The sequence below is a fragment of the Somniosus microcephalus genome, chromosome 9 (assembly GCF_052327205.1).
Source record: "Somniosus microcephalus isolate GS21.2 chromosome 9, FLI_Smic_1.0, whole genome shotgun sequence".
Lineage (NCBI taxonomy): Eukaryota > Metazoa > Chordata > Chondrichthyes > Squaliformes > Somniosidae > Somniosus > Somniosus microcephalus.
Genome location: NC_140995.1, coordinates 214490427 through 214513883, shown reverse-complemented (window position 1 = coordinate 214513883; position 23457 = coordinate 214490427). Strand labels below are relative to the sequence as shown.

The window sequence follows — 23457 nt, the reverse complement described above, 5'->3', positions numbered from 1 at the left end:
AAGAACATGGCGTAGTTTCTCCACTCCGGGGAAGTACTGAGCGATGAAGGGTACTCTGTTGGTTGTGTCCCGTGTTTGTCTTCTGAGGAGGTCTATGCGATTTTTCGCTGTGGCTCGTCGGAACTGTCGATCGACGAGTTGAGCGTCATATCCCGTTCTTATGAGGGCGTCTTTCAGCGTCTGTAGGTGTCCATCGCGTTCCTCCTCATCTGAGCAGATCCTGTGTATTCGCAGGGCTTGTCCATAGGGGATGGCTTCTTTAACGTGGTTAGGGTGGAAGCTGGAGAAGTGGAGCATCATGAGGTTGTCCGTGGGCTTGCGGTAGAGTGAAGTGCTGAGGTGTCCGTCTTTGATGAAGATTCGTGTGTCCAAGATACATGATAACATCAACAAGTTCCATCCCACACGATAACATCAACAAGTTCCATCCCACCATCAAACTCACCATGGACTACTCCTCAGAATCGGTTTCTGAGGAGTAGTCCATGGTGAGTTTGATGGTGGGATGGAACTTGTTGATGTTATCATGTGGGATGGAACTTGTTGATGTTATCGTGTCTCTTGGACACACGAATCTCCATCAAAGACGGACACCTCAGCACTTCACTCTGCCGCAAGCCCGCAGACAACCTCACGATGCTCCACTTCTCCAGCTTCCACCCTAACCACGTTAAAGAAGCCATCCCCTATGGACAAGCCCTGCGAATACACAGGATCTGCTCAGACGAGGAGGAACGCGATGGACACCTACAGACGCTGAAAGACGCCCTCGTAAGAACGGGATATGACGCTTGACTCGTCGATCGACAGTTCCGACGGGCCACAGCGAAAAATCGCATAGACCTCCTCAGAAGACAAACACAGGACACAACAAACAGAGTACCCTTCGTCATCCAGTACTTTCCCGGAGCGGAGAAACTACGCCATGTTCTTCGCAGCCTTCAACGTGTCATCGATGACGACGAACACCTCGCTAAGGCCATCCCCACGCCTCCACTACTCGCCTTCAAACAGCCGCCTATCCTCAAACAGACCATTGTTCGCAGCAAATTACCCAGCTTTCAGGAGAACAGCGACCACGACACCACACAACCCTGCCACGGAAACCTCTGCAAGACATGCCAGATCATCAACACAGATACCATCATCACACGTGAGGACACCACCCACCAGGTACATGGTACATACTCATGTGACTCGGCCAACGTTGTCTACCTCATACATTGCAGGAAAGGATGCCCCAGAGCATGGTACATCGGCGAGACCATGCAGACACTGCGACAACGGATGAACGGACACCGCACAACAATCGCCAGGCAGGAGCATTCCCTCCCAGTCGGGGAACACTTCAGCAGTCAAGGACATTCAGCCTCCGATCTTCAGGTAAGCATTCTCCAAGGCGGCCTGCGAGACACACGACAATGCAAAATCGTCGAGCAGAAACTGATAGCCAAGTTCTGCACTCATGAGGACGGCCTCAACCAGGATCTTGGGTTCATGTCATGCTACATGTAACCCCACCTGACGTAGAGTCATCCAGACTCGAGTCGTCGTTGGCTTGTTCTCTCTACACAGATGTGGCCGGACCTGCTGTGATTTCCAGCAAAAAAATTTTTTTTTTTATATTGTATTTTGCTTGTTCTTTGTTTTTCATACAGACCCCAGCATCTGCAACATTTGACCCCTTGTGACCCCACCTCATTGTTCTTTGATGTAATGTTTTCCTGACTGACCTGTTTGGACACCATTCACACCTTTGATTGCTGTGATTATCTCTCTGGCGAGGTGTGATAAAGGACAGTTAGAAAGATTACCTGTAATCATCTGGCAGTGTTCTGTGACTATATATGCTGTGTCTATATGCACCTCTTCACTTCACCTGACGAAGGAGCAGCGCGCCGAAAGCTTGTGATTTCAAATAAAGCTGTTGGACTATAACCTGGTGTTGTGTGACTTCTCACATTTGTCCACCCCAGTCCAACACCGGCATCTCCACATCATGTCTTTTAATGAAGCATTAGATCTGATCTGACTCACAACAGTACAGCACCGTATGGACAAGATGGAGTCAGGGCCCCTGGGTCTTCTAAACAATAGCAGTCCTTACAGATGCCTGCAGGCCAATGACAACTCAGCATGTGATCACATGTGAATATAATAGGTATTCCTTACAGATGCCTGCGGGCCAATGATAAATCAATATGCAAATGTTACAAGACGCACAGTAGGTGAGAATCAGAGGTCGGAAGTGTGTGGTTAGTAAGTCATAAAAATAGGTTACGAACCCTGTACTTGAACAAAGAGGAACAGGGAGGGTGATGAATAGATGGAACGGTTTGCCAGGAAAGGTGGTTGAGGTCAGGATAGTGGATGTCTTTAGGAAACTCCTAGTACTGTAATGGCGAGGTGGAGGGGCTGGTATTATATTATTAAGTTATGTTACAGTTCTATAAAGCTCTGGTTAGACTGCATCTGGAGTGCTGCATTCAGTTCTGGGCACCACACCTCAGGAAGGATATATTAGGCTTGGAGTGAGTGCAGCGCAGATTCATCAGAACGATACCGGGGCTAAAAGGGTTAAATTATGAGGACGGGTTGCATAGACTAGGCTTGTCATCCCTTGGGTATAGAAGATCTAATTGAGGTGTTTAAGAATGATTAAAGGATTTGATAGGGCAGATAAAGAGAAACTGTTTCCTCTGGTGGCGGTGTCCAGAACAAGGGTAATAACCTTAGAATTAGAGCTAGGCTATTCAGGGATGTCAGGAAGCATTTCTTCACACAAAGGGTAGTGGAAACCTGGAACTCTCTTCCCCAAAAAGCTGTTGAGGCTGGGGGTCAACTGAAAATGTCAAGAAAGAGATTGGTAGATTTTTGTTAGGTAAGGGTATTAAGAGATTCGGAACCAAAGTGGGTAAATGAAGTTAAGATACAGATCAGCCATGAGCTAATAGAATAGCAGACAGGCTCGAGGGGCTGAATGGCCTACTCCTGTTCCTATTTATTTTGGGAGAATTAGACCGAATGGGCGGAATGATCTCCTTCATCCGAATCCAAGCGCGATCTTGTGACGCAGCCCCTAACGTTTCTCAAGGGATTTTGATCACAATAGCGTCGGCTTCACGTTTTCCTCAGTTCAAACAGACAAAAGAGTTGTGCCCTGTGAGGCCTGGCTCACAGAGTTCTCTCACAGCAGCGAACCAGTGCAGCATCACAGAGAGTTACTCAGCCTCTGCCAGAACTAGGTGTGGTGGCAATCAATAGCATGCCTGGAATATCTCTGGACCGTTAGACCATGAAATTATTTAATGAAATGTCTGAGACTATTAACCCAATGCGTCCTTGACCTCCGAAATCCATCAAGCCTGGCAGCTGCAGTATGGCTGGGCTCCTGGGGCAAGTGAGCACAGGTAGCTTCACGCTGGCAGAGGCTGCTTGATGGGACCGACAGGAAGCTCAGGGTGGAATGTGTGACCAAATATCATTAGGCTGGGGAAAGATATGCAGGTGTTCCCACATGGGGAATGCAATGTTGTTTTTTTTTATGAGTTTAAGAACGAGAACATTCAGCTGACTTTGATCAAGGTGGTTTTGTGTGATGAGAAACACCATAAAGACTTTGTTATTCATTGCCTCAGAAATCAAGGGGTTGACATTCCTCCTCCTCAACAATTACAGCGAAAAAGTTGGAGCGAGTACAAAACAGACGATCCACTTTTGTGATCACGCCGAGTAAAATGATCAATAGGAAGAAATTCCCGACCCTAATTCGGCCTAATGGTGGGAGTCTCTAAATTACCGCATTCGATATTAATGTGCAAATGTTTAATATATGCGGATGATATTACTATTTTGATAGAGGTGTTAAACCATTCAATTTAAATCAACGTCTTTTGTAAAAAAGCGGGCAGAGTACTTTTGTACGAATGTGCTAAATGTTTGTACTCTGATATCACATGCAGTCATTCCTGGGCTCTATTGTCAGTTACTTACTTTCCAACTGCACACTTATATGGGCCATTCGGTAACTGATTTATTTACCTAATAATATTTCACCAATACTTTGAAATATTTTAGTCCTCCACAAAAACAACTTGATCATGTAGAAATTTCAATATAGGAGGAGGCTGTTTCGGCCAACTATTACTGGAGCTATCTACGCTAAACTAATTTTCCTGCTCCTACCATCAAGTGCTTATCTAACTTCCTTTGAAACGTTATGATTGAATTCTCTTCCATAACTCATAAGAACATAATTTATTCCATATACTAATAACTATTTGCATGAAAACATTTCTTCCAACTTATGCTTCTTGTGAAGAAAGAACAAAGAACTTGCATTTACATAGGACCTCGGGACATCCCAAAGCGCTTCACAGCCAATGAGGTACTGTTGAAGTATAATCACTGTTGTAAGAACATAAGAACATGAGAAATAGGAGCAGGAGTCGTCCATTTGGCCCCTCGAGCCTACTCCGCCATTCAATAAGATCATGGCTGATCTTCTACCTCATCACCACTTTCCTGCACTATCCCCATATCCCTTGATTCCCTTAATAATCAAAAATCTATTGATCTCTGTCTTGAATATACTCAATGACTGAGTATCCACAGCCCTCTGGGGTAGAGAATTCCAAAGATTCACCACCCTCTGAGTGAAAAAATTTCTCCTCATCTCAGTCCTAAATGGCCGACCCCTTATTCTGAGACTGTGACCCTGGTTCTAGACTCCCCAGCCAGGGAAAACATCCTCCCTGCATCTACCCTGTCAAACCCTGTAAGAATTTTGTGCGTTTCAATGAGATCATCGCTCATTCTTCTAAACTCTAGAGAAAATAGGCCTAGTCTACTCAATCTCTCCTCATAGGACAATCCACCCATCCCAGGAACCAGTCTGGTGAACCTTTGTTGCACTCCCTCTATGGTAAGTATATCCTTCCTATGGCCCTATATAATTGCAGTAAGACGTCTTTACTCTTATACCCAAATCCTCTTGTAATAAAGGCCAACATATCATTTGCTTTCTTAATTGCTTGCTGTACCTGCTTGTTAACTTTCAGTGATTCGTGTACAAGGACATCCAGGTCCCTCTGAACACCATTTAAAAAATACTCTGATTTTCTGTTTTTCCTACCAAAGTGGATAACTTCACATTTCTCCACATTATATTCCATTTGCCATGTTCTTGCCCACTCACTTGTCTATATCCCCTTGAAGCCTCCTTGCATCCTCTTCACAACTTACATTCCCACCCAGCTTTGTATCAGCAGCAAACTTGGATATATTACATTTGGTCCCCTCATCCAAATCATTGATGTAGATTTGAATAGCTGAGGCCCAAGCACTGATCCTTGCGGTACCCCACTAGTTACAGTCAGCCAACCCAAAAATTACCCCTTTATTCCTACTCTCTGTCTTCTGTCCGTTAACCAATCCTCAATCCATGCTAGTATATTACCCCAATCCCATGAGCCCTAATTTTGTTTAATAACCTCTTATGTGGCACCTTATCGAATGCCTTCTGAAAATCCAAATACACCACATCCACTGGTTCCCCCTTAACGTGGAGAAATGCAGCAGCCATTTTGCACACAGCAAGGCCCCACAAACAACATGTGATAATGGCGAGACATTCAGTTTTTAGTGATGTTGGTCGAGGGATAACTATTGGTCAGGACACCGGGGAGAACTCCCCTGCTCTTCTTCGAAATAGTGCCATGGGATCTTTTACGTCCAGCTGAGACGGCAGACGTTTAACGTCTCCTCTGAAAGACGGCACCTCCGACATTGCAGCCCTCCCTCAGCACTGCACTGAAGTGTCAGTCTAGATTTTGTGCTCAAGTCTCTGGAGTGGACAAACTTTTGACCCAGAGGTGAGAGTGCTACCACTGAGCCACAGCTGACACCTACATTAGCATTTCTATTCAATGCTGTTAAAATAAAACAGAATTGGAGAGATTAACACCCACCCCATCTTCTAAAATCGGAAAACACACCCTGATATTCTTGGGAAACAGATGTTGTCACCTTTGCTTCTAACATTTTAGAAAAAGGGCAACACTCTAATGGAACCACCTAGTCACTGTTGTGGTTTGGTCCTGTCCGATAGCCAGTGCTGGTGTTTCACTCGGGATGCCTGGACTCCTCCATATGCTATTTTATTTAGTAAAGTGAATGTTTAGGGATCTTGAGTACAGACGATGCCAACCTATTGTGAAACTTTAAACAGGCATACCTGTACAGTCAGCATTCTCCCCGGTCCACCGTCCGCTGGGCTGACATACTCTGGTACTGGAGCCAATGAGCTGATAGCCAGGCTGACAGGTGAAGTGCACTTCGTGATCCGTGCTGTACCTGGAGCCAAACTTCTTGCCATGCTTGGGAGCCTCCAGTGAAGGGCACGATGTCACTAAAATGAAGCACAAAGGGGGACAAATTCAGTAATGACCATTTTGGGGCACTAACATCGCCTGGGCAGTAACTTTAGTGCCCGCCGCTAATTAGCGCCGGCGACCACGAAATTGAGTTTTAACGCCCCAAGAGGGAAGTGGAGCGCTAAATCAAGCGCTACACGCTTCTCTTAGGGCGCTAACGTCGGTGAGCGGGGCGCTACCTTCAGAGCACTAATCAAGTTCTGGCGCTGTCAATTAGAAAGTCGTCAGACAGATTGGCGCCTTCCAGTTCCTAAAGGGGAGGCTTAATCGTGCTGCACAGCCTCACTCTGATCATTGCTGCTTGTGAACTGGGCCTGCAAGGAGCTGCAAGCCTTCACTCAAAGAAGTCATGGCTGATCAGAGGTCAGGGTGAGTACATGCTTCAAAAACCTGTACATGCCACCTTCTCAACCTCACTCTGTGCACACAGTGTATAAACTGCCACATCCCCAACACTCATCGACCAACTATGCCCACCTACTAAAAGTCACATCCACATCTCACGGGTTGCATATATTACCAGCTATTCAACTATGGTAGGCACATCTGCCAAACACATAGCTGCACACTCACTCACACACTTTCCTTTTTCTTGGAGGCCAAGCTTGCTCACAACAGGAGGGAGCAGCTATGAATGGGAGGAGGTGAGGGGGACCTGCACCCCCTTCCAGGCCTGGAGGAGTGAGTGGTGCGCATCATTGGGGCCCAGGTCGTGGGCGCTGTGGCCGTTGGAGATGTCGACCCCCTTGGGAATAACAACGGTATGTTCACCACCTCTCCCTCTTCTCTCATACCACTTCCCCTCACACCACCTTTCCCACTTTCCATCTGAGTATACTGTCTTCATTCTTTACTCCCTTCCTGCCCCCCTCCCCTGACCTTAACCCCACTCTTGTGCCTTTATGCTTTCAGATAATCAGCCACTATCTGACCAACCTGTCCCCCAGCCTCCCAGTGGCAATGATGCGGGTGAGGAGGAGGAGGAGGAAGAACAAGCCAGAGCCTCACTGCCTATGTCTCCCGAAGGCGCTAGGTCCGATAATGGGGCGACGTGGAGGGGATCCTAGTAGATGGGTCTGATGTGGGTGAAGCTCCGGGACCCAGTGGGCTGCAGCAACGCCACGGGGAAAGGAAGCTCGGGGCCATCTCCCCGGAGGGTGAGTTCGTGTGTGAGTTCTGCTGCACAGGACTCAGATGAGGACGTCGATGTGGAAGCGTTAACCAGATGGGTGATGGACGTGCACACCAAGCTCATGGGTGCAATGGCAAGGGTGCCCGAGAGCATGGATGCACTGGCAAGGAGTCCGTCTCCAACATTGCACTCAGCTCTGCTCACACCATCAAGCCCATCCTTGGCAGTTTGCCAAGGATGGTCGACTCAGAGAGAGACCGTGGGGACCCAGTCCTTATGCCGCGTATCATGGGTGAGGTGGCAGCAGCTATTGCAGCACAGGCCGAAGCAACACAACAGCTTAGTGCTGTAATGGAGTCAGTGGTTGCTGGCATCCAATCTCAGACTGCTCTCATGCAGTCTCAGATTGATGACACGCAAGTGCTGACTGCTGTCATCGTTGTTGGGTTGCACACAGTCCACCGGGAATCTCACGGTGCCGCAGCAGGCCAGCAGTCTGTGCTCGAGCAGATTGCTCCAGATGCTGAGGTTCTGCCCCGGGGGAGTGGCAGTGTGTCGGTCGAGCAGGAAGGTGCTGTCCTCTCTCAGGATGACAGCATTCCTGCTCCCACCACTGCCACTCCGCCATTGCACTTGTCGCAGCTTGTAACCTAGCCATCCCAATCTGCTGCCACCCATGCTGAGGTGGTGCAGTCTGCAGCTGAGCCCGCCAGGCCCAGAGCTGGTCGAGGGCGTCCTGCAAGGCCATTTGCAGTCTCTGGCTCCCAGACTCAGCAGACTTCCACCAGCCTTGCTGCAGCCACTGGGGCCACATTACGGAGGAGCAGTAGGGTTGGGAGGGGGAACTCAAAAGGGGAGGGAAATCATTGAAGAAGGGGGAGTAAAGAATACTTTAGTAGCAAATCGGGGTAGTGTGTGTTAATAAATTGATGTGTTTGTAAATATATTGTTGTGTTTGTGAACAAATAGTTATGCTTGTAAATAGATATTTGTGTTTGGTAACAAATAGTCCAGTTTGATAAGAAAGAGTTGTGTTTGTTTATGAATAGTTGTGTTTCATAAGAAACAGTTGTGTTCGATAATAAATTGTTAATTTGACGTTGCACATTTTGTGATGTTTCTCATTTGACCTTTGCCCAGTGATAGGGGCTGTGAGCTGGATGTAATGATGTGGTTGTGCTGCGCAAATGCCATGTGCTATATCATTTATTGGAAGTGCTCATGCACAGCCCTTGCAGAATCAAGATTGAGCACCTCCCTCCTCTGTTGCTGCTGCTCCTCCTCCTCTTCATCCCCATCATCCGCCTCCTCCTGCTCCTCTCCCCCTTCCTCCTCCTGAGGTGGACCTCCAATCCCTGGTGGCAATGGCTGGGCCCTCAGAATGGCCAGGTTGTGCATCATGCAGCACATAACGATGAAAAGGGAGACTCAAGCAAGGGAGTGCTGCAGGGCTCCTCCAGAGCGGTCAAGGCAACGGAACCATTGCTTTAGCACCCCGATAGTCTGTTCGATCAGGTTCCTGGTGGCGGTATGGCTGTCATTGTATGCATGCTGAGCAGGAGTGTTGGGGTTGCGGAGGGGCATCATCAGCCAGCTGGCGAGTGGATAACCCTTGTCTCTGAGCAGCCAGCCGCGAGCTTCATGTGGTGGTTGGAACAGTGCTGGGACACCAGTCTGTTGCAGGATGAATGCATCGTGGCTGCTGCCAGGATAGCGGGCATTGATGGCAAAGGGTCTGTGGTCGCACACCAACTGAATGTTCAGAGAGTGATAGCCTTTGCGGTTATGGAACACCTCTGCATTGTGATGAGGTGCCCGCAATGCCATGTAGATGCAGTCAATGGCGCCCTGAACCATGGGGAAGCCCGCTATCCTTGCAAAGCCACATGCGCATTCATCCTGCTTCTCTCTGGTGATGGGGAATGAGATGTACTCCCTTCTCCTTCTGTAGAGAGCATCTGGTACCTCCCAGATGCAGCAATGGACGGCAAACTGCAAAAACTTCGCAATATCCCCTGCTGAAGCCTGGAAGGAGCCATTGGCGTAGAAATTGAGAGCGACTGTGACCTTAACTGCCACTGAGAGAGACGTCCTGGTCCTGAGCTGAGGCTGGAGGTCTGGCTGCAGGAGGTGACAGTGCTCTGTGACAACCTCCTTGCTGAAGCGGAGCCTTCTAAGACACTGCTCCTCTGAGAGATGAATGTAGGAGAAGTGCTCCCGGAAAACCCTGGGAGGATAAGGCCTCCTGTTGCGAGGTCTGTCAGCCCTGCTCCTACCTCTGGCCACATTTGGCAATACCTGTCTCTGCATCCACTGCCTCCGACATAGTTGCTGGAGGGCCAGTACAGCCCCCATAAATGAGAGAAAAGAGGACGTAGAAATGTTCAGAGAAATACAAGTGGAGAGTCTGTTAGAGCAGCAACAAAGCAAAAATGGATAAAATGTGAACGCAGCCAAAACGCTATCTGACAAGCCAGCAATGAATCTGGCCTCCCAATGAACCGGTAAGTGATCCCTTTAAATATCACCCCGGGAGCGGAAATCTCAGTTATCAACGCCTGCTATTTCTGTCATGCTCAGTGCCAGGCGGTAAGTCAGGGGAAGCGACTGAATTTCGCATCCGGGGCGCTAACGGGGCTTTGCACACTCATTGACGTCACGGTCTGAGTGGCGCTAGAGGGCCAGGTGCTAAGTGTTAGCGCCGGCGCTAAATGCTGACTGAATTTTGCGGGCGGCGTTGGAATCGCCGCGCCCGGGCGATAAGCCCTTAGTGCCCCGCCCAGGCGCTAACAGGAGGCGCTAAGGTACCGAATTTCTAGCCCAAAGAGAGAGAGAGAGAGAGAGAGAGGAATGTCTCAACAGATCTCACGTCCGTCACATCAGGAACACCTGCTTAAATTAAAGGGCTTGGTTTGATTCACAATATTTTAAGCATTCAAAGTAAATGAGAGTTTTGTAGCTCTCGTAATCCATAATCATAAACAATACGGTAAACGTACAAATACATGAAGACCTTGTGACTATTTATTTCTATATCCTTGTTTCTTTGCTTTCCCTCCACCCCACACTTCCTCTCCCAAAGGCGTTCACTCCCTGTTGGTGTGTGATTTCACTGGGACCAGGCACCATCCAGTACCTCTCCAAGTGGTCATGATCCACATATGAGCCTAGACCGTGAATTCAACCACAACAACAACTTGCATTTATATAGCGCCATTAACATAGTAAAACATCCCAAGGTGCTTCACAATGGCGGTTACCAAACAAAATTTGACACAGAGCCACATAAGGAGATATTAGGACAGGTGACCAAAAGCTTGGTCAAAGAGCTAGGTTTTAAGGAGCGTCTTAATGGAGGAGAGAGAGGTAGCGAGGTTTAGGAAGGGAATTCCAGAGCTTAGGGCCTAGGCAGCTGAAGGCACGGCCACCAATGGCAGAGCGATTAAAATCGGGGATGCGCAAGAGGCCAGAATTGTAGGAGCGCAGAGATCTCAGAGGATTGTTGGGCTGAAGGAAGTTATAGAGATAGGGAGGGGCGAGGCCATGGAGGGATTTGAACACAAGAAACATTTTAAAATCGAGCATTGCCGGACTGGGCTGCAATGTAGCTCAGCGAGCACAGGGGCGATGGGTGCACCGGACTTGGTGCGAGTTAGGATTCGGGCAGTAGAGTTTTGGATGAGCTCAAGTTTATATAGGGTGGAAGATGGAAGGCTGGCCAGGAGAGGTAACAAAGGCATAGGTGAGGGGGCATCATGTCCTCACCTGACATCCATACACATCATCCTTTCCAGTAGGGGTCACTGAATAGCAGTCAAATGGGAGAATTAGAAGATTTTCTCCTCTCTGACTCAATGGCACCAAGTCCATTTGTAGCGCTCTAACTACTGTCCCGATTTGTCTACAAAGCAACAGCAACACATACAAAGCACTTTGAGATGATTGTGTGGTGTGTTATCACAAAATATCCCTTTATGGTTGTGGCCAGCTAAACCAGCAATCAAACCCGGGACCTTATGGTCTGTATGGCTCAGTACCACGTCATGCGATCAATTTACCCAGTACACCATCAAAGGAGCTCAATATTCTTTTTAACCAAGTGCATTAATCTGATTTAATGAACCAGGGGTTGATGTTTATACTTAGAGTATTTTTATTTTATAGAAGATACAGATTGAAGCTCATAATGAAGTAACAGCAGTTCAGTCCTCGTCGTGAAATCTAACAGATCAAAAACATTTCCCCCCAGTTTTTGACAATATTGGACATATATCGCTCATTCCTTTATCGTTGCTGGGTCAAAATCCTTTGCTGAAACCAGGATGAGGGGGCGGGGGTGGGAGGGAGGAACAAATTCCTCAAAGGAAGATAGGGAGGGGCGAGGCCATGGAGGGGTTTACCTTTTGGTAACCTCGTCAATCCCTGACAGTAGTTTCAGGATCTAGGCTAAGATCTCCATTAAAAGCACTGAACATCTGCATCTTTTGATCCTGCAGTACCTAGTCTGAGAGATAATGTCATGGACCATCCCTTGGTTCTTCTTGGCCAGATTCTTACTACAATTTCAAGGAGAATAAATGTGGAGCCAACCCCTGTGGGGGGGGGGGGGGGGCGGTGGTGGGGGGGAGGGGGGTGGTGGGGGGGAAAGCGGTTTAATGAAGGAGTTGGGGCTGGCTGCTGTTGCACCAGGACATGAGCAACCATTTTAGCAGCTAATTTATCATGGATGAGGTGAGCATGTCAAATTTATAGGAACAGAAATCTTGCCACTCGGACGGTTGAGTGGGAAAAGGAACTTATGTCTGTAACAGAGGTCACAGCCAACGAGGCTGAAGCTGGAGAGAATTGGTCAATTGTGCAAACCCAAGTTAGTTGGAGGGATGGGTAGGTCACCCACTGATCCATTACACGAGGCTATCAAAGAATGATAAGCAGCAAAACTGGAGCTACTGATTTAAAAGAAGCCTTTACTGTGATTTCATGAATGGAACCAACAACCTGACATCTCATCCCATCATCCAAGATGGAGAAGCAAAGGTCAGCATGGGATGATGACCCAATGAACATCCCCTGCTGGTTGGAGGAAGGAGCACTATCTGAAAGATTAGCCACCAAGATAGAATCAAAGGGACAAGAGAACATGCTCTAAAACCAACAAGGGTAAGCACCCTAGAAAAAAAACCTCCCCCTCCACCAAACCTGGGTTTTTGAACATAGTTTCATTTTGGAAGGGGAAATAATTTTACACGGGAGGATGTGCCTTTAAAATGTTTTGATATTTTGATGTTAGTCATGCGATTTTTTCCCATTCCATTCATGAAGGAGGGTGGAGGGGTGGAGAAGAACTTGAAGTGGGAGGGAGAGGATCCAGTTGTTGTGGTACATGTAGGAATCAACGGCATAGGTAGAACTAAGAGTGAGGTTCTGCTGAGGGAGTTTGAGGTGCTAGGGTCTAAATTAATAAGCAGAACCTCAAGGGTAATAATCTCTGGATTACTACCTGAGCCATGCGCAAATTGGCATAGGGTCAAGCAGATCAGAGAGTTAAATGCATGGTTCAAAGAGTGATGTGGGAAGAAGGGGTTTCAATTCATGGGGCACTGGCGCCAGTACACTGGGGAAAGAGGGAGCTGTTCCGTCGGGCGGGCTCCACTTAAACCAGGCTGGGACCAGCGTCCTGGCAAATCGAATAACGGGCTGTAGATAGGGCTTTAAACTAAAAAAAGCAGGGGGGTCAGGTGAGGGGGAATTTAGAAATCTAAAGAGAAAGGTCAAGACAATAGAGCAATGTAGCGATTTGGGTAAAAATAAGCAGAGTGTGACAGGAAGGGACAGAGGCCTAGAAATTCACTATGGCCCTGCCAGCTGGCTAGCACCCAAAAGTTAGCGCTGGGCGCGGAGCCAGTTGCGACCGTCAGAAATTCAGTTTTTGCGCCCCAAGTCGGAACCGGGCGCTATTCCAGGGTGTGCCCGCCCCCGCTTGGGGCGCTGAAGCTGAATTTCAGCGCTGTAGGCGCCGCTGCGCCACCCGCTGCAGAGCGGCAGGCTGCGGTACTGCAGGCCTCCTCCTTCTCTTAAGGGGGAGGTGCCTGCAACGGGGAGATTGCCGCTGGATTGTGCCGGCAAATGAGCCCGGCACCACGGAGAAGTGCCGGCCTCGCGGAAAGCAGCCGGCAATGCCGCGGGGGGGGGGGCGTGGAGGAGGCCGGGGAAGGAGGTGCGGGCAGGCGGCCGCCGAAAAAGCGGCCGGCCGCACCTCCACCTTAAAGCGCCCCAGTAACGATGCAGGACGGCCCCGTTTTCCAATCGCTGTTTGCGGCCGCTGCAGAAGAGGCGGCCGCAACTCAATATGGGGGTCGGGCCGGTAGCGGGGCGGAACCGGGGCACTGCGCACACCGATGACGTCATCGGTGTCGGCGCAGCGCTACCGGCTACCGCCGCCATTACCGCTGCAAACTCCTCTATTGGCGCAGAAGCCCTCTTTGGGCGGTAACTGGCCGCAAAGCTGGCGGCGCCTTAATGAATTTCTAGGCCAGAGAGTTTAACGGTAGCAGTGCAGCAGAGAATAAGGTCAAAGCAGGGAATAATGGTAAAATTTTTTAATTAAAGGCTCTTTATCTGAACGGGTGAAGCATTCGTAACAAGATAGACGAACTAGTGGCACAAATAAAGTTAAATCAGTTTGATCGAATAGCCATTACAGAGACGTGGTTGCAAGGTGACCAAGGTTGGGAACTAAATGTTCCAGGGTACTTGACATTTCGAAAAGACAGGCAGAATGGAAAAGGAGTGGGGGGTAGCCCTGATAATAAAGGATGACATAAGGACAGTAGAGAGAAAGGATCTCGGCTCGGAAGACCAGGAAGTAGAATCAGTATGGGTGGAGATAAGGAATAATAAGAGGCAGAAAACACTGGTGGGAGTAGTATATAGGCCCCCTAACAGTAGCTATACTGTCAGACAGAATATTAATCAAGAAATAGTAGAAGCTTGTAACAAAGGTAATGCAATAATCATGGGGGACTTTAATCTTCATATAGACTGGACAAATCAAATTGGCAAAGGTGGTCTGGAGGACGAGTTCATGGAATGCATTCGGGACAGTTTCCTAGAACAATACGTCGTGGAACCAGCCAGGGAACAGGCTATTTTAGATCTTATATTGTGTAATGAGACAGGGTTAATTAGCAGTCTCATAGTAAAGCATTCTCTGTGGCAGAGAGATCATAATATGATAGAATTTCACATTAAGTTTGAGAGTGACTTGCCTAAGTCTGAAACTAGTGTCTTAAATGTAAATAAAACCAATCATATAGGTATGAGGGGCGAGTTGGCTAAGGTAGATTGGAAAAATAGATTAAAAGATTATCTACCACTGTAAGCAGCAGCTAGCATTTAAAGAAATATTTCATAATTCTCAACAAAAATCCATTCCATTGAGAAACAAAAATCCATGCGGTCCATCTGTGGCTAACTAAAGAAGTTAAGGATAGTATTAGATTGAAAGAAGAAGCTTATAATGTTGCGACGAATAGTAGTAAGCCTGAGGATTGGGAGAGTGTCAGAAACCAGCAAAGGATGACCAAAAAATTGATAAAAAGGGAAAAAGTAGACTATGAGAGAAAACTAGCAAGAAATATAAAAACAGATTGCAAGAGCTTCTACAAGTATGTAAAAAGGAAGAGAGTAGCAAAAGTAAACATTGGTCCCTTAGAGGCTGAGACAGGAGAAATTATTATGTGGAATAAGGAAATGTTTTGTATCTGTCTTCACAGTAGAAGACACAAAAAACATTCCAAAAATAGTGGGGAACCAAGGGTCTAATGAGGATGAGGAACTTAACGTAATTAATATAAGTAGAGAAAAAGTACTAGAGAAACTAATGGGACTAAAAGCCAACAAATCCCCTGGACCTGACGGCCTACATCCTAGGGTTCTAAAAAAGGTGGCTGAAGAGATAGTGGATGCATTGGTGTTGATCGTCCAAAATTCCTTAGATTCTAGAACGGTCCCAGAGGATTGGAAGGTAAAAAATGTAACACCATTCAAGAAAGGAGGGAGAGAAAAAACAGGGAACTACAGGTCAGTTAGCCTGACATCAGTCGTCGGGAAAATGATGGAATCCATTGTTAAGGAAGTGGTATCAGGGCACTTAGAAAATCATAACATGATTAGGCAGAGTCAACATGGTTTTATGAAAGGGAAATAATGTTTGACCAATTTATTAGAGTTTGTCGAGGATGTAACTAGCAGGGTAGATAAAGGGGAACCAGTGGATGTAATATATTTGGATTTCCAAAAGGCATTCGAAATGTTGCCACATAAAAGGTTATTACACAGATAAGGGCTCATGGGGTTGGGGGTAATATAGTAGCATGGATAGAGTATTGGTTAACAGACAGAAAGCAGAGAGTAGGGATAAACGGGTCTTTTTCCGGTTAGCAGGCTGTAACTAGTGGGGTGCTGCAAGGATCAGTGCTGGGCCCTCAGCTATTTACAATCTATATTAATGACCTAGATGAAGGGACCGAGTGTAATGTATCCAAGTTTGCTGATGATTCAAAGTTAGGTGGGACAGTAAGCTGTGAGGAGAACAGGAAGGGCTGGATTTTCATTGAGGAGTCGTGTAGGAGGCGGGACTACAACGTTTGGGGTTGTAGTCCCGCCTCCATCGAGTTCTAGCCAATCCACGCGATTTTGACTTGATTGACCTTGTTGAGCCCGCCCAGCGGGCTCAGCAGGCCAATTAAGGGCCACCCGGCAACAGGTGACTGAAATTTCATCTGTCAAGACCTTTTGACAGATGAAATATCAGCGTTTCACAGCTGTTTGAAGCTGTCAAACACTGACAATCTGTACTCTAAGTTAATTCCTTCCTGTCATGATGATTTAGAGATCTCCCCGGAACAGAAAGCTGAATGCTGCAATTTTTGACAGCTCGCAGCCATTCTGCTTTCTGTGCCGGTGAGATGAGGGACTCCCGAGACCTGAAGGAAGGAAGGCTGTAAAGGTAAGTAAAGGTAAGTAAAACTTCTTTAAACACTTTACACACACCAGACACACTTACCTTTGCATTCATGCACCCATCACTCACCTGAACACTGGACATCTCGACCCCTCCAAGCCCTTCATCCCGACGGTCCACCTCCTCTAACTTGGCGTGGTTTGGAGCCGTCGGGAATCCCACACTTCAACATTAAAAATAGGGATTAGGCTAAAAACTGCCTGTTAACAGGCAGTTAATTGGCACTAATCCCCTTCCCGCCTCGGGGAGGTGGGTCCCAGTGCGGGGCAGGTACCCGCCTCCTTTGAAACTGGCATGGAGGCGGGTTGGAGGCGGGCTGGTGTCGGGACGGTGTCGGGACCCCCGATTCCAGGATATTAACCCCCCACACGCCTCCAATCCCGCCTCCATGGCCCAATGAAAATCCTGCCCGAAGAGTCGGCAAAGGGATATAGATAGACTAAGTGAATGGGCAGTAAGGTGGCAGATGGAGTATAATGCAGAAAATGTGAGGTTATTCACTTTGATAGGAAGAATAGAAAAACAGAATATTTTTTAAATGGTGAGAAACTTTAAAATGTTGGTGTTCAGAGAGATTTGGGTGTCCTCGTGCAAGAAACACATAAAGCTAGCATGCAGGTACAGCAAGCAATAAGGAAGGCAAATGGCATGTTGGCCTTTATTGCAAAGGGGGAGTATAAGAGGGGTGAGACCACACCTGGAGTACTGTGCACAGTTTTGGTCTCGTTATCTAAGGAAGGTTATACTTGCCTTGGAGGCAGTGCAACTAAGGTTCACTGAATTGATTCCTGGGATGAGAGGGCTGTCCTATGATGAGAGATTGTGTAGAATGGGCCGATACTCTCCGGAGTTTAGAAGAATGAGGGGTGATCTGAAGGGGATTGACAAGGTAGATGCTGAGAGGTTGTTTCCCCTGGTTGGTGTGTGTGGAACTAGGGGGCATAGTCTCAGGATAAGGGGCCGGCCATTTAAGACCGAGATGAGGAGGAATTTCTTCATTCAGAGGGTTGTGAATCTTTGGAAGAATTCTCTCACCCTCCTCCCCCCTCCTCCACCCCTCCACCCTCCTCCCCCCTCCTCCACCCTCCTCCACCCCCCTCCACCCCCCTCCACCCCTCCTCCACACTCGTCCACCCCTCTTCCAACCTCCTCCACCCCTCCTCCACACTCGTCCACCCCTCCCCCCTCCTCCACCCCTCCTCCACCCCTCCTCCACCCTCCTCCACCCCCCCCACCCTCGTCCACCCCTCTTCCAACCTCCTCCACCCCTCCCCCCTCCTCCCCCCTCCTCCACCCCCTCCTCCACACTCGTCCACCCCTCTTCCAACCTCCTCCACCCCTCCTCCACACTCCTCCACACTCCTTCCCCTCCTCCACCCCTCCTCCACCCTCCTTCATCCTCCTCACCACCCCACCACCCCTCCTCCACCCTCCTTCATCCTCCTCCCCCCTCCTCCACCCCCTCCTCCCTCCTCCATCCTCCTCCCCCTCCACTACCCCTCCTCCAACCTCCTCCATAACCCCTCCTCCACCCTCCTCCCCCCTCCACTACCCCTCCTTCACCCTCCTCCACCACCCCTCTTCCACCCTCCTCCACCCTTCCACCCCTCCTTCACCCTCCACCACCCTCCATTCTCACATCATATTAAAAGCTAGCTTTAGAATTGTTGTCAAAATCAGGAACCATTTGGAGTAAGATTTATGATCTAAAATGGCGAGACTGATTGTAGACCCAGTTAAACACATGTGGTTGTGTTTATTTTGATGTGTGAGTACATGAAAGTTGTACTTTTAAACTGAAATGAGCAAAACCTGGTTAGCATACTGCAGTTTGCAGAATTTTTTTCCAGTGTTTTTACATCAGTTTCAGAAAGTATAAATTATTTTAAATAGCTAAGCTATGTTAAGTCATCAAATAACTACTGGTAGATTTAAACACTGTCTTAAATTCACAAAGATAAGTACAGATGTCAGGGAACACCATCATCTCCAAGTTCCTTTCCAAGTCACAGGCTAACCTGACTAAGACACAGATCGCCACTTCATCGCCACTGGGTCAAAATCCCGGGATTCGCTGATTCCCTACCGAACACTGCAGCAACTCGCCAAGGCTTCTTCGGCAGCACCTCCCAAACCCGCGACCTCTTCCACCTAGAAGGACAAGGGCAGCAGGCGCATGGGAACACCACCACCTCCAAGTCACACACCATCCTGACTTGGAAATATATCGCCATTCCTTCATCGTTGCTGGGTCAAAATCCAGGAACTCCCTCCCTAACAGCAGTATGGGAGTACCTTCACCACACGGACTGCAGCGGTTCAAGAAGGCAGCTCACCACCACCTTCTCGAGGGCAATTAGGGATGGGCAATAAATGCTGGCCTTACCAGCGACGCCCAGATCCATAAACGAATAAAAAAAAACATCACTGTGGGAGCAGTACTGCCATAAAGACTGCAGCAGTTCAAGAAGCAGGCCAATGACCACCTTTTCAGGGCCTCACGAGCACTACACGTATTCCCAAGAACAAATATATAAGAAAAGGAGGGAGGCCTTTTGGTCCATCTAACTCATCCTTCCAGAGAAACCTACAATAGTCCTCCACCATTGCATCCAACTGCTTCTTGAATGACTCCATAGATTGTGGGTTCGAGCTCCACTCCAGCACATCGGGGTAGTTTCCGGGCGCTAATTGCGCTGAAAATCGCGCTAGTTTCCCAAAGTGAGGTTATGGTTCAAGCTTCCGCTCAAACCTATTTACATAATCACAAACGTAAAATCTTCCATGAACCAGCTCAATCGGGCAGTGTTTTGGAGCATAATGTTTAAAAATATTCCTTGATATATTTAAGAGCGGTAACCTGGTGCAGTTTGATTAATACAGCTGACAATGGGTTAATCACAAAAAATAAGGGGCTAGATTTTCAGTATAGGCAGTTTTGGGGCGCTAGCTTTAGCGCCCGCCCGAAGTTAGCGCCCGCCCCAAAGTAGCGCCCCGTTGCCGGGAATTCAGTGGCTTCGCCCTAAGAGGTTGGTGGAGCGCTAAAAGAGGCGTTCCACTACTCTCTTTAGGCGCTAAGCCGGCGGTCCAGAGGGATAGCGCCCAGGCGGGGCGCAGCACGGGTGCGGTCATTTTTGCACTGACAGCAGACCCCGTGGTGCCGACCAGCTCTTAAAGGGGGAAGGGACGAATTGGTCTGCTGCCACGCCCTGCACACTGCAGCCTTGCAAAGAGGCCTCAACACTACTGCTCAGCCCCAGGGAGTCATGGCAACGCCAGAGAAGGCCCGTCAGCGTGCCCTGCGCTTCTCAGAGGGTGATCTGGACATAATGGTCACAGCTCTGGAGGTGAGGCGCAAGATCTTGTTTCCAGAGAGTGGGAGGAATCCAACCCACCACGACTACACCAAAGCCTGGAAGCAGATCGCCCAGAGGGTGACGTTCACCGGCGAGGCCCCCAGGACCCACAAACAATGCCGTAAGAAATACAACGATCTGACCAGGATTGTGAGGGTGAGTAGCCTTTCCAGTCTCCTCCTCATTCTTGCATGTACACCTGACATGATGGGCAAAGGGACCTGAAAGTCCTTTTGGCCAGCCCTCAGCCAGCAGCATTGGGACAGTCATGAGCATCAAATGGCCATTCGGCACTCTACACTTTGGCCAAGCTATTCCACCATGGGAGGCAGTGCACACTACATCAGGGCTTCACTCTGTCCAAGCTATTCCACCATGGGAGGCAGTGCACACTACATCAGGGCTTCACTCTGTCCAAGCTATTCCACCATGGGAGGCAGTGCACACTACATCAGGGCTTCACTCTGTCCAAGCTATTCCACCATGGGAGGCAGTGCACACTACATCAGGGCTTCACTGCGCACTTACAGCCCGTCCTTTCTCTTGCAGGCTAAAGTAGCGTTTAATCGCCAGGCCCGTGCCAGGGGTGGCCGCGCCAAGCTGCAGAAGCTCACTCGGCTGGAGGAGCGCGTGTGTGTGCTCATGGGAGCCCGTGTGATTGTCCCCACAGCGTGCGGTGTATCCGACCCTCCACTGCCCGGCAATGGTAAGGACCTCGCCTTTTGGCCCTCTCGCGTCGCACTGGCCCATCCGAGCTACCTCCTTTGCCACTGTCCCACCAATGCGCTGAATCCCACCAGTCCTAACTCCCTCGCTGACGCCGTCTCCTCACTCTGAAGCTACTCTTGTGCATTCCTGCTTTCAGCTGGTGACGACCAGGACCCTGAGGCTGCCAGTGACAGCACCTCCAACCAGGAGGAGGAGGAGGAGCAAGCCGGACCTTCGGGGGAACAGTCACGTCCCGCAGGAGAGGAGGAAATGCTTGACACCTCCTCACTGGACGAGTGCCTGGAGGAACTGTCGCAGGGCAATGCAGCTTCTGGGACCAGTGGCGTCCAGCCACCCAGCAGCCGTGCGCGTGGCCCGCGGCCTTCCCCCCAAAGGGGGGAAGGATCAGAGGGGAGTGCTGCTGCTCGGCACACTCGCCGTCACCAACGCGGCAAGGGTCCCCTAGTTCGGCCCCCTCCTCCCCAGCGGGAGAGTCGCGACTCCAGTCCGGACACCTTCACTTCGGAGGAGGTGCGGAAGCTCGATCAGATGGCCGACGACTCGGACCGGCGCCACACGGAGCTCATGAGCGTGGTGGGGTGCATGCCTGAGGCCATCGAGTCGCTGGCGACCAGTGTGCGCGAGTTCGGGGCAGCAACTGCCGCGACTGGCCGCATGCTAACTGATGCCGTCAAGACCCTGGCGGATGTGATGCGCGCGCACACCAGGACCACAGGGCCACTCACTGCTGCCACACGCGCTGTCTCAGGCAGGCATCGCCAGGGCAGGCGCCGCGCTGGACCATCCCAGCAAGCCGGCCGTCGGCTGATTGCTGCGGATCCTGCAGTGCGGGCCCGGCCGAGTGCCACCGCGCCACAGCACCAGCCAGCGCATCCCAGATGCCAGCTGGCCCACATTGCGCCATCCGTCGCCGCCATTCCCCCTCTGGGGCGTCAAGGGCAAGCGGCTGCAGCTGATGGTGGCCAGGCTCAGGTGCGCCACTCAGGAGACGGCCCCTCGAGGCCCAAACGCCGTGTAGGCCGCCCCCCAGCGGCATCTGGCGGAAGGGCATCTGAGCCTCAGGCGCCTTCCCCCAGCCTCGCAGCAGCCACTGGGCAGAGCTTGCGAAGGAGCAGCAGGCAGGGCAGGGGAGGCAAAATGCTGGCCAAGGTCTCGCCCTCGCGGGCCACTCAGTAGAGGGTGTGGCCAGCTTTCCTTTAATATGGCGGTGGCCATCTTTATTTTGCCCATGGTTGTGCTTTTGGAGGGCTTTTTTTTTGCGTTAGGCCGACGTTGAGGCCCGGTTTCAATAAAGGTGGAGTGGCTCCTCCCCAGTTTGTGGGAGTGAGTCGTTTGTTGGGCTTTTTGTGGGGCCCGTTTATTGTTTTTGGGGATTCATGTGGGAAGGGCTTTTCATTTTTGTGTAATAAAAAATTATCTTTATTCATGCAGTCTCCATGGTTGTTCTTCTTAGTGTTTGTTGGCTTCGCCGGCTGAGGGCTTGCGGAGCGGCTGCATTCATCTTCCCTCATGGCCCCTGGCCATTCCCTGACAGGGGGCTTAGAAGTACCGTGTAATAAGGTGGCGTCGTGCGGCCCTTGGCCCTGGTCGCTCCCTCCTGGGAACGTACTCCTGCTCCTCCTCCTCCTCCTCCTCCTCCTCCTCATGCTCCTCCTGCTCCTCCTCCTGAGGTGCTGGTCCAACGTCAGGTGGCAGTGCCTGAGTCCTGCGGATAGCCAGGTTGTGTAGCATGCAGCAAACCACCACAAATTGGGAGACCCGGTCCGGCGAATACTGGAGAGCTCCTCCGGAGCGATCAAGGCAGCGGAACCGCTGCTTGAGGACCCCAATAGTTAGCTCGATGATGTTGCGGGTGGTTTGATGGCTCTCGTTGTAGGCCTCTTCAGCAGCGGTCCTGGGCGCGCGGAGCGGGGTCATGAGCCAGGTGCACAAAGGATAGCCTTTGTCCCCGAGTAGCCATCCTCTTGGGGGAGGCTGTGCCTGGAACATGTCATGCACAGTACTCTGCCGCAGGATAAAGGCATCGTGGCTGCTGCCTGGGAAGCTGGCATTGACTGCCATGATGCGCTGCTTGTGGTCACAGACCAGCTGCACATTCAGAGAATGGTAGCCCTTCCTGTTGCGATACTGCTCGCCATGCTCCAGAGGGGCCCGCAAAGCCACATGCGTACAGTCAATGGCGCCCTGCACCAAGGGGAATTCCCCGAGTCTGGAAAATCCCAATGCGCGCTGATGCTGGCTCTCCAGGGCCATGGGGAAGGAGATGAATTGGCTTCTCCTTCTGAACAGTGCTTCGGTCACCTGGCGGATGCAGCGATGCGCGCCGTACTGGGAGATGTTTGCTATGTCCCCAGCAGCGTATTGGAAGGAGCCGGTGGCATAGAAGTTCAATGCCACTGTCACCTTCACTTCCACCGACAGAGACGTCCTGCACCTGAGCTTTGGCCGCAGATCTCGGCGAAGCAGGTGGCAGATCTCTGCAATCACCCCCTTTCGGAATCGGAGCCTTTTAACACATCGCGCGGCACTCATGTTTAGGTAGGAGCGCTGCTGGCGGTATAGCCTGACTGGGTAAGGCCTACGTGGCCGACGCCTGTAGCCCCCTCTGCCTCTAGCCAGGGCTGCCCCTCTCACAATGCGTCTGCGAGCCCTACGGACATGGAGCTGCAGCTCCGCGTTGGCACCCCATGCAACCCCCATCAAATCCTGGCACTCTAATTTCCAAATGGCCACTTGCAGCGCTGTTGCCTGAGTCCAAAAATACCTGGCTCTTGCTGCTTG

At 50.1% G+C, this 23457-nt stretch overlaps 1 protein-coding gene across 1 annotated transcript in view; it reads right to left on the bottom strand.

Annotated features, from left to right (window-relative positions):
- Positions 1-23457, bottom strand: part of fbln7 (fibulin 7) — a 73652-nt gene that overhangs the window by 29541 nt on the left and 20654 nt on the right. The window contains exon 3 of the mRNA XM_085997875.1: positions 6236-6409. Within this exon, the coding sequence (XP_085854001.1) occupies positions 6236-6409 (174 nt within the window). The remainder of the gene's footprint in view (positions 1-6235; positions 6410-23457) is intronic.